Source organism: Ochlerotatus camptorhynchus, unplaced genomic scaffold, assembly GCF_037179485.1.
Source record: "Ochlerotatus camptorhynchus isolate MF236.1 unplaced genomic scaffold, CSIRO-AGI_Acam_v1.1 ptg000428l, whole genome shotgun sequence".
In the NCBI taxonomy this organism is placed as follows: domain Eukaryota; kingdom Metazoa; phylum Arthropoda; class Insecta; order Diptera; family Culicidae; genus Ochlerotatus; species Ochlerotatus camptorhynchus.
Genome location: NW_027040914.1, coordinates 1,703,404 through 1,721,509, shown reverse-complemented (window position 1 = coordinate 1,721,509; position 18,106 = coordinate 1,703,404). Strand labels below are relative to the sequence as shown.

The window sequence follows — 18,106 nt, the reverse complement described above, 5'->3', positions numbered from 1 at the left end:
TGTTTTGCTCTCATTGCAAAGGAAACAAAAGAAATTTAAAAACGAGAAAACTAAGGAAATTAATTCAAAAAATCTACTACACTTGGTGACTTCGAGCTTTACTCTTTTTCTCTCTCTCTCTCTTTCTTCTCCTTTTAATTCCCTTCTTTTTTATTTTTTCTTCTTCTGCTGCTGCTGATGCTGTTTGCTAAACGTTCAATTAACTAGTTAAGTTTCATAAACTCCTAAAATTAGTTTAAACGAAAAATCCTTAGAAATCAATTCATGTTTTTTTTTTTGATAATGTCTCTCACTCTCTTTTCTCTTTTAAATGTAAATTTGTATGTGTGTGTGTGTTTGGGGTAAAAGTTCTTACTCTTTTGATTGTTGGCTTTGTCGGCAATATCCTGTCCATACCGTAGAAACAATAGCTAATTGTGGCGGCACGGATCCTGCTTCCTACGCTGGCTTAGGCGCTTGTGTATGTGTCTGGGTGTTTGGGTTTCCGTGGAGGAGCGAGACATCATTTTTCCACCATGTGTGTTTGTGTGTGTGTGTGTGTATTTTAGAGGTGAGTTGGCGAGAAACCGCGAGTACGACGGCGACGATGACTACTACTACTATTACGAGATGCTACTGGGATGGTGGTGGTGGTGGTGGTTTTGTGGATTCTGGGTTGCGCGCTCTGCTTCTGGAGGAGTGGTTGCGTGTGGGAGCGGGGCGGGTCAAGGCATATATGTGACAACGAACGAGAGCACCATCGTCGCGAGAAGTTGCTTACTTGAGATGAGGTTCCTGCTTCTGCTGCTGCGGCAGGAAGAGGCTGGGAGGCGCATCCCGCGGATACATGGCTCTCTGTTCCACCTTAGTGGGCAGCGTCCGGTTCCGGCTGATCGCTCCTCCCGTGAAATTAGTTCAACTTTTTTTTTTTTAGGTTCTCCTTGGCTGGTTCTAACTTCTAAACAAATTATTTTCCATTAATTAAAAAGGTAACAAAGGATTGCTTGCTGCGGCCATTGCTGCTGCTGCTGCTGCTGTTTGCGGTTGCTGCTACTGCTATTGGTTTTCCGTTCCAGCATATATCTCTTGGAGAGCGAGAAAACGCGTTTGAGGGTTGCTTCATTTCTGCACTTAAGGTTCTCCTATCTGCTGTATGCGTGTGTATTGTGTATGTGTAATGGTTTAGTGTCGTCAACATACGAATTGCGACGAGTGCTGTTTTACAGGCTTCAATAATCGTCAGTAATTCTCCTGCGGCCGACAGTGTCCGTTGGTGATGGCTACGTCGTAGTCGTGCACGAGATGCTTGATATGAGATAGCTTGTTGTGAAGGTAGTTGAACCTGTTTGCGAAGGTAAAAAATAAAAACAGAAAGGCGATTAGTGGCGGGAGGACTGTAGCCGACTTCAGACGGTATCAGACGCTTCAAAGTCAAAAGTTAAGCCGAATGAAGACTTCTTAAGTCGTGCAAAGGGTTCATGAACAGTTGAATATTTATGCTGTTTTGAGTAATCTATATTTAGACTAAAAGAATAAAAGTTAAGACGTTTGATTTTTTTGCCCTAGATTGGTTTTTTGTCAACTTGTTTTCCGTACTGAGTACCAATCAGACCGTAAAATAATTAACTGCTTAGGCTGAGTGTGAATTGTGAAAGCACTGCTCTATTCAATTAATTCAATCTGGACCGTATGAATCAAACGGTGAAGGACGAGGCAATGAAAGAGCCAACAAAAACATTCAGTAACTCACGAACAGGCAACTCACACCGCTTGCCTTCGCTCACACAGCATGTAATTGAGGCATTTTTCCATCAGTCATTCCACACAAGGATTGGGTACCATAACGGAAGAATAAACGTGCTGACTGAGCGAATGAGTGAGTGCTCGGCTGTCAGTGACTCGTTTACTTCCCAATCATTCAGACTCTCACGAGGCAGTGAATAATGAGGCGGATGCCTGTTCATATTCATATGAAAATGACTCATTGAACCTGAATGCTGTGTGCACTGGTACCAATGCTACCGACGTCAGGGAGGCAGCTCCCACACCTAAACCCAACCTATAGACCCATCAACTCATGGACCGGGACCAACGGCTTTACTTCCCTTCCGAAGGAAGGCGTGATCAGAGATTTTATGCCTCAGACAATCCCGGCGTCGCCGACTGGGATTGAACCCAGGCCCTAGACCATCACTAGACCATCACAAGACCATCGGCGCCGCTGATAACTAATTTAGTCTACTATCAGACGGTATCAGATGACTAAAGACAGCATCAGACGTTTGATGAAGTAGTGGCTAACGACACTACAAGCGTCTTAAAAATATATAAGACAAACAGCGGTCTGACCGTCTGACATTAGTTCCAAAACGATTCAAGACGCTTTCAGACGCGTCAAGATATCATCAAACGTTTCAAAATGTCACTATCTGAAGAACTTTTGAAAATTTCTATTGAATTGAGAAACCTTAACGACGGTGAGCCGATGGTTGAGTGGTAAGCGTGACTAATTCCTCACACCAGTGTGTCTGGGTTCAGCCAAGGGTGATGGGATTATTCTGTCTCGTCTCTGGTCTTGACTTCCTTAGGAAGGGATGTAAGACCGATGGTCCCGGCCCACGTGTTGATAGGTTCGATAGGTACCTGGTGCTGAGTTGCCTCTCTGACACTCGATTGCCGTCGGTGATTAATCACCAATTGGCAATCGACGCACACCAGTGATTGGGACTCAATTGGGACCGTGGACCCCCCGGTTATCTAACCGTTCTCAATCTGCACACCGCGCAAATTAAAAATTGCTCAAATGGAACGATACTAAACGGAACGTAGAATCAAAATAAAACAGCAAATAAAGTTACCAGAAACTCGTTTTTCTACTAGTCATAGGGTTACTGGAAGTTCAAATTAGAAATGAACTCCGTTAATTTGAACGAAGCATCGTTCAGATAAACGGGGGTTCACGGTATTGGCCGCCTTATTTTTCTTCTTATTCTTCTTCGCATTTCAAGCTTATTGCTTATCGCATATTAGCTTAATGCGTGCTCTCAACTTAGTGTTATAGATGCACTTCAAAGCTATTAATTGAGAGATTTCGACGCCTGTACCATTTTTGCATTCGTATAATTATGTGGCAAGTACAATCATACTCTATGCCCAGGGAAGTCGACAAATTTTCCAGCCCGAAAAATTCCTAGACCGGACCGGGAATCGAGCCCAGCATGGTCTTGCTTTGTAGCTGCGCCTTTACCGGCTGAGCCAACCCGGCTCCCCACATGTTTATTGTGATTACAAAAAATAGACATAAGGTTGCAAATCTAACCGAATTCAGACGGTTCAGATGCCTAAAAATGGTACCAGACGCAGTAAGACGGTAAGACGTCATCAAGCGGCTAACGGCAAAACAAGCGTATCAAACGTCTGTCACACATTTCAATACGCTTAAAGACGGTGTCTGAATGCGCTATGTTTGCTGCAGACGTTTCAAGCCCGTTCAATTTGTTTTAAAAACTAAAATTTTAGCTAAATACAGCAAAAGCGAAATGAGAGATTTAGACGTCAATACAAGAGCGGTGTCGCAACAGTGTCATTCGTGACCAGGGTTGTTAATCGTTAACGTCTTCAATGGGAATTTGCATTCAAGACGTTAACGTCATTAACAAGTCTGTTCCGGATGAGATTTGAACTCGTGACCGTGGAATGAAACCTCAGACCATTCAAATCGAAACATCGAAATCGCTTTTTTGAATGATAGCTGCAACCGGATGACGGTTGTTTTATAATCAGATGATGCTCCTCTCGAATACAGGATGATCATTTACACGAGAAGCGAACGGACCTCAGTTGAAATACGTAAAGATCTCTGTAGAATGATTCTCATCCCAAATTGAAATGCATATGGTATTGGTTCTGGCCCAAAACGCAAATAATTCAAAACGATGATGCCAATAATTCTGTCGAACGTCATTTGCTGATCTGAACTGACAAACGAGGTGGAAACATAGTCATCGTTATCAGAGGTGGTACGAACAGTGGTAAAGTGTGGAAACCGAAGATTGTCTATTTCTTGGTGGATGAAGATTCCTCTACTAACTAAAGATTTTTGTATCCATGATGGAATGGCTGTTCATGGCTATTCAATATGGAAATGTTAGCAATAGAATTATGAATCTAAATTCAAGCATTTGCAAGCCATCCTATTCCATCTGAGCGCTGTATGGTTTACAGGCAATTTTCAAATAAATATCACCCTTTATTTGGATGACAGTCATATGGATGCTCATGAGCTGATGCCGAATTCAATCATAAGGCAATCATCCGAAATTCGAAAGCATATTGTTAAAGGGCTCGAGCAACGCTATAATCATTCGAAGTATTGCGGGTGTTTCCGTTGGGCTGAATAAACAGAAGTTTATGTGTCTGATGGCAAATTCAGTCATCTTTAGACAATAAAAGATGCCCAAAATTGACATTTGACTTCTGAATACGCTATCAAGTGGCTAACGTCTTTCAGAATCCAAGACTAGTAGATTAATCTGAGACATCTGATAACGTCTTAACAAATTGGGAAACGTTCGTCAAGCTATCGAAAGACGCTTCCAGACTTCTTAATACGACTGCAGACGCCTCAGAATAATCAGGATTATTTCAAATCGTTTGAAAACACCCGAACAAATCGTTAAACATCCATCAAGTTTACGGAAGACGCTATCGTAATTGCTAAGAGACGTCTCAAAATAGCCGGAATAAGTTGCGAAAGGTCTATCAAGTTTACGTAAGGCGATTTTGAAATAATCATTATGAGCCATCTGATAACGTCTTAACAAATTGGAAAACGTTCGTCAAGCTATCGAAAGACGCTTCCAGACTTGTTAAGACGACTGCAGACGTTTCAGAATAATCAGGATTATTTCGAATCGTTTAAAAACATCTCAACGAATCGTCTCAAAATAGTCTGAATAAGTTGCGAAACGTGAATCAAGTGCGAGCTGCGTCATTGAATGCAGCTAGTATTTATGACAAGCCGTTCAAAAACAATTCTAGATGCCTTCAGGTGATGCAAGACTTTATCAGACGTTTGAAAACGTTGTGCGAACCATCTACCAGTAATCGGTTATATATTTTAAGACCTTTCAGGAGGTTCAGTACCTCTTAGCAAGTGTTCAAGCGTCTTAAGATGTCATTAGACATTTCCCGAGTACACGGCTGGAAAGCACCGCAGAGCGTTAGCAAAGCAACTTTGTGCATGCATCTCACAACACTCAACAAAGAGTGTGTGGTTCTCCCATTTACTCCGCACACTCTTTTCCAACTAATCTGTGAGAAAGCGATCCACACAATGAGCGGTACACTCCATGCGGCGCAGGGAGCGAATATAATACAACAAGCGCCAATGTCTTCTTTGAATTCTTTGCAGACTTTGCTTACCACGACTGCATGCATAGGCGATGAGGAAGGGCACAACAAAGAAAAATTGTATTTTGGCTGTGTTTGACATTTGCAACCCTACACTGAGTGGCGCTCTTTACGTCGGAGTCGTGGGGGCGATAGCTACACATGGAGCTTTCGTTATTTCTGGGTGTGTGTCTGTCTTCTCTTCTCCGCTGCTTTACACTTGCGCAGGGTGAAAAACAAGCCAACGTTGTGTGTTTGCTTGATTCTCACTTTGAATATTTCAAAAAATCAGTACATTTCGCGCATTGAGTCATCAGATGACAGCGCTGCTCGAGTAACATTTGAAGTGGGCCTATGTCCAAAACGTAACCAAATCGGGTTTTGATACCATTCTTTAGCACCGCTTGATAGCTACTAATCGTGTAGGAAAGTTCCGCATAATCGAGAGAAATCATTAAAAATAACTCGATTTTCGAAACGGCCGATCAACGAAATTTTGCTATTCATTTCGGGCCGCACACTAAAACGGCCAACCATTCATTTATTTCATTTCATATTGATAAGCCTAGTGCCGTAGAAGGACCGATGATTGAAAATTTTCAAACCAAAGCTAGGCCCTACTGCTTGAGGCAGGGCCGATGATTTGTTTTGAATTTATTTGACGTTGCGAAAAGGCTTAGCAAAGGGCGTACCATTTCTGAAGACACGCACAACGGCTTAACAAAAAGGGCCTATCCATTGAAAGGTTAAAAAAAGGCTTATTAATTTATGAAATTAAATTGTAATCGATTTTCATATATTTTTGAAAGCTTTTCGCGTATTTTGAATGTTGTATACTGACATACAGTTACTATTGTTATTGTGAACAATATAAAGGCCTAAAATACTTCAATTCTTAAAGGACTTTGCCAGTAACAGGGTGGCCACTGAATTTAAGAAAAAAATTCCCGGTTTTTGATACTTGTTTATGTTCTGAGAGTTGGGGCAAAGGTACATTGAGGTTAAGGAAACGCCACTGGACTTAGACAACATTTTAGGGTTCTGATAATTCACTTTAAGCATACAATTATGATGATAATAAAACAGGAAAAAAGGTTATCATCCATCTAATTCCACTTAATTAATTTTGGCATACGTATTTTGACTCAGTGTCATTCCCACTAAAGACTTATTAAAATCTAACCCCCCTTAAGTAATCATCCCCTTGGTAAAAATGTCAAGATAAGGGTATAAAAATGAAACTACAAAGTACAGAGATAAGATACCAAAATAGATTAAGTAGAATTAAATGGAAGATAACCTTTTTTGCTGTTTTATTTAAGCATTCCACTAACAACACAATTTCATTACTTCATGATGAGAATGCCAAATAAATTGAGAAGAACCATAGAGAAATGAAAATAATTATGGGAAATGAAAATTGACCAAAAATTTCTGGTAAAGGTAACTAAAGATGAATTCCAAACTAGTTGTGAAGACGACTATGGGGATTGTGAGTAGAATTTGAGAGTACTCTACAGCAAATCGGAAGTAAGCGAATTCGGAGGAGGATTCAAAGTGAAAACAGCCGAAAATCTCATTAATGTTGATAAATCAATTGATCAAAGAGAAATTCTGAGGAGAGCTGCTAGTAAATATGAATAATAGCAACTTAGTAAATAGTAAATTCATAATATAGCTCAAATAATTCTACGTAGAATTTCAAGCTAGTTTGAAGAGAAGTTTCAAGAGAATTCATAAGAAATTCGAGGGAATTTCATACATGAAATTGTAAGCAGAATAACCAAAGAAACTTTTAGTAGTATTCCAGGACATGCGGATGAAATTTCCAAGGGAATTTTAAGACGAGTTTCAAGAATTTCTACGAAAATCTGAGAATAATTCTCATGAAGGTGATATCAATGGAAATTTAGGTATAATACTATTCTAAATGACATGAACTTCACTGAAAATCTTTGATTTTTTTTATAAATTTGTGAGACAGAGGAGAGTCTTATGGAGGCCAAGTGGAGCAAGGTGATCTTCATTATTTCGTTTTGATTCCAGAAAAACTGTGGGAGCTTAATATAAATTCAGAAATTTCAGGGAAGTTGAGGCATTTCAGAAAAATTTCAAAAGCTTCACAGCAGTCCAGAGATCTTCAGAAAAAAACATCGACAACTTCATAGAAGTCCATGGAACTTTCGGGAAGATCCGATAACTCCACGAATGTTTGGAAAATGTGGGAAAATTTAAAAGAAGTTTCGTAAGCTCCAAAAATTCTGGATCCTCAGGAAAGTTCCATGGATTTCAAAAATTAGCGGGAAATTTTGAGAAGTTTCCAAAATGTACAAGGAGAATTCCCAGAATTTCATAGAACTTCAAAGATGTGAAGATTTTTTCTTGAATTTTTCTCATAAGTTCAGTCAACTGCACGGAAGCTTAGACATTTTTAGGACAATTTAATTACATTTATGGTAGTACAACAAGCTTCACGAGAACTACAAAAAACATTAGAGAGATTTCTAGAATTTCAGGAAAGAACAGAGATCGTCGTTCCAGATAAATTAGAGAAATAACATTTTTTTTAAAGTTCCGAGAACTTCAGCGAATTTTGAAAACATCAGAAACTTCCAAGAATTCTATAATAAAAATTCGAAAACTTTACTTCTGTGAGATGAAAAAGTGACGTAAGCGCCACCATGCTCAATTTTCACCTTTCACCATATACATATTCGATTTCTGCATCATTAATGACACCCAAAAACATTTAACAATTGCACAAAATTTTGAAGCAAAGTAGCAATATGACCTTAGTCGTACATTTTAGGAGAATCAGTGAAATTGTTTCACTGTTTCTACACGTAAGCCATAAATAAGTGCTGAAAATTTAAAGCTTTTTTAAGCATCAACGTTCATATTTTAAGCATTATTAGATCATATTTAACAGGTCCAGTAATAATTTTGATAATAGTATTTGTTTTCTGATCAATCAACTAAATGGATTTACGTCACTATGCTATCTCACGGCAGTTCAGAGAATATCCTTGACCGTTTGGAAAATTGAGCAACTTTAGGGAAGTTATTAAATGAAGAGAAGTATTGTGAGTATCAGGCTACAAAAGGCCTTCAAGACAGTTTGGACAACGTCAAGGAAATTTTGGGATTTTTCGAGTAGTTCCGAGTTTTTCATTGGAGTTCTCCTCAGCGTTCACTTTGTATTCTCCTGAAGTTCTCATGGAATTATTCAAGAAATTCCATAAATTTTCGAACGTTTCTTTGAATTTTCTAAAAATATCATCGAAATATCTTTGGAATACTTCTCCGACATCCCATATTTTTTTTTAATATACGGTGGAAATACTTTGAAATTTTTCTCAGTTAGAAACTCTTTGAATAATTCTCAGAATTGTCATTGAATCCATTAAAAAATTACCTTCAAAATTCACTCCTTCCTCATAATTCTACTCACATTGAAAATTTCTTAAGAATTCATTTGCAGTTCTCCTCAAAAAATCCTTAGATTTCCCTTCAACACATGGTTGGCAAACTCTTCTGTAATTCTTTTCCGAATTCCTTTGAAGTTCTGCTAGAGATATTCTCAGATTGAACTCCTCCATTTACCATCGGTCAACTTATTTCGCTATTTTGCCTGGATCTCAATGATTAAAAAATTTAGTCAGGTAATCATATAATACCTTGTTGAGCCTATGGAACATTATGATCTAAACTGCAGGATGATTTGGAGAATCCAAGATATGTTGTTATAAATCTCACATGATTATATGAGGTCCCAAGAAGTTCTCGCATTTGTTCATTTAGCCGGGGCATCGAGCAACATTCCATGGAGCAGCTAGAACTTCAAGATAAATTCTCCAGGATGATTGGGAGATCTTATTATGCCTTGTATGAGGTTCTTTTGCATTTCATATTATAAGTTGAAGCTCTACGAGCATTTTCTTAATACGCATCCTTCAATAAATATGAGGATCAACACTTCAGAATTATTTGGATGTCTTAAATCATTCTATTTCATACAAAAACAAATTATAAATTTTTGTATTTCTATTGACAAATTCTATCAAAAAGTGTTGAAAGTTCCTTGAGATAAGCCTCAGAAAAAATTGGGACCGCAGCGGTAAAGAATATCGAATAGCTTTTAAAGAATCACAATCAGCGTTTTGACGTAGGACTACGTCTTTAATTTCTATACTTGGGGTCACTTAAAAAAAAAAATCAAAATTCAGACATGTAACGAAAAACCCCAAACACGGACGCAACGATAGAGCGCAAATCGAAAAAAAAACGACACATTGCGCATGCTCTTATGAGCGAGCTCAATGCTCAGTTGATCTCTCACCATTTCACCAATGAAAGGAAGGGAGGAGAAAAGCAGCGATGATAAAAACGCTTGCCAAATCGTTTTCTTCGTCATTTGCTTTCGAACAACTGACGAATAAGCGTCGGACACGACGTATGAGTGCAACAGAATATTCTAAGCGAACTATTAAGAAAATGTTGAAGAGAAATTAAAGCAAATTTATGAATGATTAAGAATACAAAAATAAATGTAGAGTAAATTTCAAGAGTTTTCTGAAGGGAATTCCTTAAGCATTCTGTACAAAATTTCAAGACTGTTATGGATAGAATGTTTAGAGAATACTGGACAGAATTACACGATTAATAAGGGGAATTCTAAAATTAAAAGTAATTCTGAAGGTATTTCAGAATAATCCTAAAGAAATCCTGGAAGCGGCAATCAATTCTCCAGATTTTTTTACACGAAAAATGCATCTCACACCTTTTGAAACCTGTGACACGAAATAAGTATATTCTACTGATGTTATCATATCAAGCTGAACATTGCATTAGGTCGACTTTCTCTTTCGTTAATAAGTTGAGCACATAATCGTTTCTTGTCGTGTTTGTCATATTATAAGCTAGATAATAGCTTCTTTCATAGATCTGTGTGCTGAAAATAGCTGGGAATGTCTTAACATGGCCGTGAGGATGCAAAGAGAAAGTCGACGAAGAGAATCTGTCAATGTTACTTAGGACCTAATGCAATGTTCAGCTTGATATGCTATCGAGGACCTCAAAAGGTTTTTGAACAATGATGAAACGTCATTCGATTAAATATAAACATTTTCAGACGCATTCAGACGTTTGTATACGTTCACAACCGTTATGAATCGTCTGAATACATCTGAGTTACTGAAATGCGTCGCCAAACGTCTGAATCCTGCTTATTTCAAACAAGACTTCTTCCTAATTGGTACTAAACATTCTCCCGCAGTACTCACATAGAGGTAACTCTAAGATCAGATGGTCCCGAAGAAACGTGCCCAACTTTTTGGCACAGCTCTGGTACTATTTTCGGTCCCAAGCTAATCGATGCACCCCTCGAAACATAGGAAAATCCTCGAACCCCTCATTTAGCTGTCAAACTTTCATAGCGAATCAAAACAAACATAGTGTAGTACTAGAATCTCGACTAGAATGGGGTATGTTAATCGATTTGCTTGGGACCAATAGGCTAGTTAAGTAGTGAGCCAATTTAAAATCGTTCGTTTCCACCGGTTGGTACTCACCTCTGCTTAGTCTCCTGAAATTTGTTATCCTTTATACTCTCATCGTACTCCTTGATGATTTGTCGCTGAATCTCCTATTTGAGGCAGAACCGGAAAAGAAAAGTAAATTCGAACCCAATTAACTTGCCGTTCTTCCCGTCAAACTCCGCGCAATATCTGACCTTATACCGCCTCTCGTTGTGTCGCTCGTGTTGCAAGTTCTCCTCCAGCTGAGCAAACTTTCTCGATACTCGTTCAACGATTTCGTGCAGCCGCCGGTACTCTTGAAAATCGTTGTCAAATTCAGTCTTATATTTACGCCGTTGTTCCACCGAGGTTATCCTAGTAAATTGATCACTGCAAAAGAGGAGACAAACCCACCAGCCAATTATAGATACTTTGACCGATTTGAATCGTTTTAGCCAACGCACCTAAAGTCATCCTTCAGAGATTTGACCTTGTTCGTATTGGCCCGGTACGCGTTGATCTGGTCGTCGTAGTTGTCCCGCTCCGATATCACATCGTCCCGATCCTTTTCATCCTTGGCGGGATGCTGGATCCGCCGGGCCACGTCGTTCGACACGAGCGAGTAGCTCAAACTGACGCCGCTGTCCTCCGATTCCTGCGCATTTGGCGTTACGCTTGATCTAAGGAGAGAGCGAGAGAAAGGAAAATGAAGATTCCAGTACTGCATGGATTTTGGTTTTCTCCGGGATCATCAAGAGCGAAAAATAGTTGTAATCCGTTGCACAAAAAAAAAACATTCACCGAGGTGGAAATTTCTCCGCTTCGGCTGAGACATGATTTTTGGGAGTCCATTGGACTCCTTGTATAGATTATGTGATGCGATAAGCCACCAACACCCATGTTTGGAATAATGCCATTATGTTAAACCCGGATGGATATGGTTCGAATGGTGAGGGATTGCGACGCGTAGTACTAGATTTCGCCATATTGATATAGAGGTTGTCACTAGGTGAGCTAGATGGGGGAAGTTCAAGGTAATTACCCGTGATGGTTGTTGTGGTGGTGGTGGTGGTAGTTGTGGTTGTTCTGATGATTGTTGTGGTTCTGGTTCGGATTCGAGGAACGCGTACTATCATCGGGCTGCCTTGAGCGAGGATTCATATTACTGGAGTCCCTAGAATCGGTAACACCCCGCCTAGAGGGGAAGAACCGTATGATTTTCGGTTTGGTTTTGGAAAGGATTTTCCAAGATGAAGTGAAGAATAGTTGGAAAGGTAGTAGAGGAATTTTGGATTGTTATCATTATAGTACACATCATTGCAGGAGTTAATAGATCAAAGTCCGCTGAAAGAAGTGGTCTAGTACGAGTCTAGTACTGCATTTTTTTTCTAATGTTCGGTCGGGGCTACAATGAATATTGAATTTCAACATGCTTTTCAAGGTTTAAGTCCACTGCACAGACACGTAGGTATAAGTCACAAACACGATCAGATAATAGAGCCTGGGCGGTGTTCTAGCACCGCACTGACCAAAGTCAACCAAACCTAACAAATTCGATATTTTTTTCCACGTCCACTTACCGATTGGTATCCGGAAGGGCTTCCTTCTTGTAGTGACTAATCCGAGGCTTCTTGGACGTTGGCGCACTGCCGACGCCGGGCTCCTCGTTGTTGGCGATCGATGACCTTTTGCCACCGGACGGTGGACTGCTGCCGTTGTGCGTACTGGACGGACTCTGTCCCGACGTCGACGAACCACCGTCCGAGCTGAGAGGAGGTGTTAGGTTTTGAGGTTTCCTCCTGTTTGCGGAAAAGAAACAGGACAACGGTACGGTTAATAACAATCATTGGAAAATCGAAATTCTAGGAAAGGACCTTTTGAGTATCTGCCGCTCCTGTTCGCTATAGAACGGCCAGTCTTCCTGTACATCGTTCCAGATGTGCCGGTGCAAGTAGTAGACGTTATCCCGCATACTGGATATGTTTGTCAGTATTTGAGTGATACATTTTCGCTCCTCCCGACGGACACCGTCTGTTGCCGCAACCGAAATGTTATTGGAAGAAGACAAAACAATACATGCATCAATAAACGGACACAATCCAGGAGAGTGGGTGGAAGATATCGAAATTTACCTTGCTGTATTCTGGCGAAGATTTCTGGTTTTTTATATGGCCTAAGTGCTAGAAGATGGATCAACCTTTCCCTGTTTTTTTTTTTTTAATTTAAGAGGAAGAGAGGAGAACGAAAGATTCGTTGATTAGATAGATGATACGCCACGTTTTGGACAAACAACCAGCTTGGATAGAATCGTAAACGGCTACGGGTTAAGGCAAAATCAAATTCAAACTTTTATAGTCATGCAAAATTCCGACTTACAAATGCGACTACCGCAAAGGGTCATAATTCCACGCAGTTTTGAAATTTTCTACAATAAACCCCTTATGTATGATAAAATTACAATACAGTGCGAAATGCGCAGAATTATGGCGGTAGTCGTTTTTGAGTCGAAATTAAATCAGATTAATTCGTATTAAGGCATGTCAAACAGATCGTATTCCAAGTAACATTTCTGGTTTTATCGTAGTTTTGAAGAGGCCTTATAGGCTTAGAATGGACTTGCAGACCACATTAAAACCGAACGACACTTACTTGATATTTCGCTTCATAAGGTTGGGATTGCCGGTATCCTTGGACGCCCGCCCGTTCGCCGTCCGGCTCGACACGACGCCGTTGGTTTCAGACTTTTGCTGCTGCTGCTGCTGCTGGTGCGGAGGATCGTGCACCGTATGTTGATAGCCGGGTTTAGGTTGCGCCGATTGGTTGTTGTTACTACTGCCGTTGCTGTAGTGGTGATTGTTGTGCAGACCATTGCTTTTCGGTAGTTTTGGTGATGTCGAAAGGTGCTGGTTGTTGTAGTTGTTGCCATTGTTGTTCGCCGTCGCCGCCGCCACCGCCGACGACGACAGCAAGCCGCCATTGTGGTTCTGGTGCTGCTGTTGCTGCTGCTGCTGGTGGTGCTGGTTGTTGCTTGCGAGCGCGGGATTTAATAGACTACTACTACTATTGACGACGGCATTACTGCTACCGTTGTGGTTGTTGTTATGGTTGCTGTTGTTGTTGTTGTTGTTGTTATTATTATTGCTGCTGTAGTTGTTACTAGAACTATGCAGCGAATCACGTTTACTTAAGACCGAATTACTACTAGGAATGTTGCTGATACGAGTGGTTGTATTTTTTAATTTCACCTTACGTCCTATGTCGGTTTGATTGGGCTTGATTTCTCTTGTACTAAAATGGAAGAAGAAGAAGAAGAAGAAATTAGTCATCAACTGTATATTATATTCAAAATCGCTGACGTTCATTGAGATTGAACTTGATTTTTCTACTTGAAAGAGATTGGCAATTCAATAATTACACAAACCGATGAACTCCCGCTTCCAAAGTACAAGTCTTCTTCTACACGAGGGTATGTACAGCGTAAAAACCAAGCATTCTAAAATCATTAAGGTTTGAATTGTGATGGATTCCATACGCAATTTTCTTTATAACAGCGTAGAAACTCTCTGCAGAACACTCCAACACATTCTTGAAACTCACTCTAAGACTCTCTTCGAATTTTCAATGATTCTCTCAAGAATTTGTTGAAATTTCCTTCCATAATTATAATCAAAATTCACTTGAACTCTCCTAAGAATTCCCATCCAACTCACCTTAGGAATATCTTGAAATTCTCCATGGAACTATCTTGGAGTTCTCCCCAGAATTCTTCCGAAATTGTCCTTAAAATTCCTATGAAATTCCCTCAGGATCGGCTGCTTGGAATGCTCTCGGAATTGTCTTTGGATTATTTTAAGCTCTTCCCGGAATCCCTTAAGTAGTTTTACCCCAGATTTCCTTGGAACTGTGCTTAGAATGCGCTTTGAATTATCCTCAAAATGCCTTGCAATTAATTCCAGAACTCTTATGGAACTAACTATGTTCGTAATTCAGATGAAGTTCTTCTCGGGATTTACTTGGAATTCTCATTAGAATTATCTTAAAATTCTTCTTCAATGATGCCTCTATCATTTGGTTTAGTTTGTTCGCGAGATTGTTCTTTTATTCACGAGAAATCGGCGATTGACTTGTTTGTTTGCAAAAGCAATTACGCCCAAATCTCAAAGTTCTCCGGAGTTCTGTTCTTCAACAATGTGAAAAGAAACTGCTCTTTTGACACGGCATGCCAAAAACTATCAATATAGCATACCAGTAAATTCCCCAGTTACTCCCCTCGTAATTAACATGTTGTTATTTTCTGGGTATGACCTAGCCCAGAAGTGGCTAAAAATCACCCTAATCCTTTGCAAGTCTTCCCAACGCTGTATTGAACTGGAAGCGCTTATCATAACTCCTTTGGAATTCTACCAAGAAGCCCCCTGGAAGTTTCTTTTAAAACTTCCTTAACCTTTCCTTAAAATTTTATTTAAATTATTTGGGCTCACTGGTGACCGCCGAAAATGATACCAGCAGAGAAATTCAAAGACGCATTATGGCAGGGAATCGTGCCTACTTTGGACTCCGGAGGACGCTCCGGTCGAATAAAATTCGCCGCCGCACGAAGTTGACTGTCTACAAGACGCTGATTAGACCGGTGGTCCTCTACGGCCACGAGACCTGGACTATGCTCGTGGAGGACCAACGCGGTGGAGTGCAGATGGATGACGGAACGTGGAGCAGGCGAATGAACTACGAATTGCACCAGCTGCTGAGAGAACCATCCATCATCCACAATGCAACAATTGGGCAACTACGGTGGGCTGGGCACGTCGTAAGAATGCCGCACGACGACCCAGTTAAAATGGTTCTAGAAAGCGACCCAACAGGAACAAGAATAAGAGGCACGCAGCGGGCAAGGTGGATCGACCAAGTAGAAGGCGACCTGCGGACCCTTCGCAGACTACGAGGTTGGCGAAGTGTGGCCATGGATCGAGTAGAGTGGAGACGACTTCTTCGGACAGCAGAGGACGACAAGACCTGAGCCTGATTGGTAAGGTAAGTTATATTTCTTTTGAATTTTCCTTAAAATTCAAATACAATTCGCTTGATAATGACCTAGGAATTACCTTGGATCTCAGAATTTTTTGTAGTTTGTAATTCTGGTCAGAGCTCCCTTAGAATTTTCCCAGTATTTTTTTGGAATCCTCCTCAGCATTTCCTTCGAATTAACACTTAAATTCCTTTAAAATACACTCCAAATGTCCAGGTTTTCTTGGTGGAGTTCCATAAAAAAAATCTTCAAAATTTAACTTGAAAGTTCTTTCAAGGTTTAAAGCCTTGAAAAATGTTGCAGGGTAAAGTCTAGGATCTTGATTTTGTTTTCAAGATCCCACATTTGGAATATTTTCCAATCCCAGATCGAAAAAATTCACAAATCTTCCCAGATCGAACAAATTTACAAATCTTCGGAGAACTTTCTGGAGACGATGGAAGAAACTGCCTAAGGAAGATTGGAAGAAACTTCTCGAGAATGTCGGAAGCCAGAGGGCTTACGGAACAGTCAAAATAAGCTTCATTGAGAAGTTGAGAAAAAATCCGGAAGAAAGCGATTTCTTGGGGATGTTAGCACAAGATTCCATGAAGTTTCTGACGTGTTCTAATGATCTAGCAATTTTCATGATATTCATAAAAAAAAAATCCCTGGAGACACCTGGAATATTCCATGTTTCCTCAGAACTCCTTGAAAGTTCTTGCAATTTTCCTGAAGTTAATGTGGCTTTTTTAAGTTCTCTGTTCCTCTTCGAAGTACTCGGAGCTACCCTGCTTGCAACGAAACTACCGATAAATCTCAAATCTTCATCGAAGGTTTCTGAAATTCCTTGAAGATTTACTCTAATAATTTACTTGAAATTAATGAAACATCAGCATTGAAGTTCTCTTATCTTCCCGTTGGAATATTTTCCAATCCCAGATCGAAGAAATTCACAAATCTCGAAAATATGTCGTAGTTTAAGACTATAAACAAATGTGGAGACCAATCTTGGATATTTTTTAAATCCCAAATTTATTGAACACTTTCGTTTTTTGCTGAACATTAGTACATAATAGGATTTTTTTTAAGATTCGCACCGGGAAAAAATCGGGTAATTTTCGGGGGGAGCTCTGACAAAACATGGAAAGACTCAATGACTTCTGGGAAAGTCGAAAGAATGTTACAGGCGAAGTCAGAAGAGCTTTCCGGGGGAAGTCAGTAAACCTTCCACAAACGGTCTACGTAGTTATGGCCCCTTAAGTCTGAAATGATCCCCGAGTCAGCGTTGCCAAATGATTTAAAAAAAAACGGTATTTATCGGTATTTGTAGGCTAAAATTCAAACTTTTGGACTAAGAACAAAACATTTGCTTTCGAGAAAAAATCGGAAGAAATTTCCTGGCAATGTTTAAAATAGCTTCTGGAGGAAGCCGAAAAAGCTTCCAGGGAAAGAATGAACAAGGTCTTCTGGAGGAAGTTTGAAGAAAATTGTAAGAAAAGTCGGGAAAACATCCGGGAAACTTCCAAAACAAAAATTGCGATACTTCTGGTGAAAAGACGCTATCGAATTCCGGAATAGCCATTTCCATGGGAAGCCAGAAGAAGCTCAGAAAAACTTCCCAATAAAAGTCGGTAAAAGACCTACGGATAATGACTTCTGGAGAAACTTCCAGAGGAAGACGAATGAAACTTCAGGGAGAATTCTTAAGATACATTCGGTAGAAGTTTAATTGAATTTCCTCGAGAACTTTCTGGAGACGATGGAAGAAACTTCCTAAGGAAGATTGGAAGAAACTTCCCGAGAATTTCGGAAGCCAGAAAGCTTACGAAACAATCGAAAGAAACTTCAAGGAGAAGTGGGAATTAAATCCGGAAGAAAACGATTTCTTGGGGATGTTAGAACAAGATTCCATGAAGTTTCTGACCTGTTCTAATGATCTAGCCATTTTCCTGATATTCATAAAACATCCTTGGAGGCCCCTGGAATATTCCATGTTTCCTCGGAACTCCTTGAAAGTTTTTGCAATTTTCCTGAAGTTAATGGGGCAGTTTTGAAGTTCTCTGATCGTCCTCGAAGTACTCGAAGCTACCCTGCTTACAACGAAACTACCGGAGAATCGTTAGAGATTGAAGACTTTGAAGGTTTCTGAAATTTCTTGAAGATTTTGGAACGTCTGAAATAGTCTCACAATTTTTTTGAAATTAATGGAAAA

The 18,106-nt window shown here is 40.0% G+C and overlaps 1 protein-coding gene across 4 annotated transcripts in view; it reads right to left on the bottom strand.

Annotated features, from left to right (window-relative positions):
* Nucleotides 1-335: 335 nt before the first annotated feature.
* Nucleotides 336-18,106, bottom strand: part of Su(Tpl) (Suppressor of Triplolethal) — a 295,468-nt gene continuing 277,697 nt past the window's right edge. For 2 of the 4 annotated variants that reach the window (XM_065234038.1, XM_065234037.1), the window contains exons 4-12: nt 13,536-14,174; nt 13,019-13,089; nt 12,761-12,917; nt 12,467-12,685; nt 11,929-12,081; nt 11,351-11,566; nt 11,102-11,276; nt 10,941-11,014; nt 336-1,321 (exon numbers count right to left, since the gene is read on the bottom strand). In XM_065234038.1, coding sequence (XP_065090110.1) covers nt 1,219-1,321; nt 10,941-11,014; nt 11,102-11,276; nt 11,351-11,566; nt 11,929-12,081; nt 12,467-12,685; nt 12,761-12,917; nt 13,019-13,089; nt 13,536-14,174 — 1,807 coding nt within the window. In that variant the 3' untranslated portion in view covers nt 336-1,218. The remainder of the gene's footprint in view (nt 1,322-10,940; nt 11,015-11,101; nt 11,277-11,350; nt 11,567-11,928; nt 12,082-12,466; nt 12,686-12,760; nt 12,918-13,018; nt 13,090-13,535; nt 14,175-18,106) is intronic. The other 2 variants (XM_065234039.1, XM_065234040.1) reach the window with 2 other exon arrangements.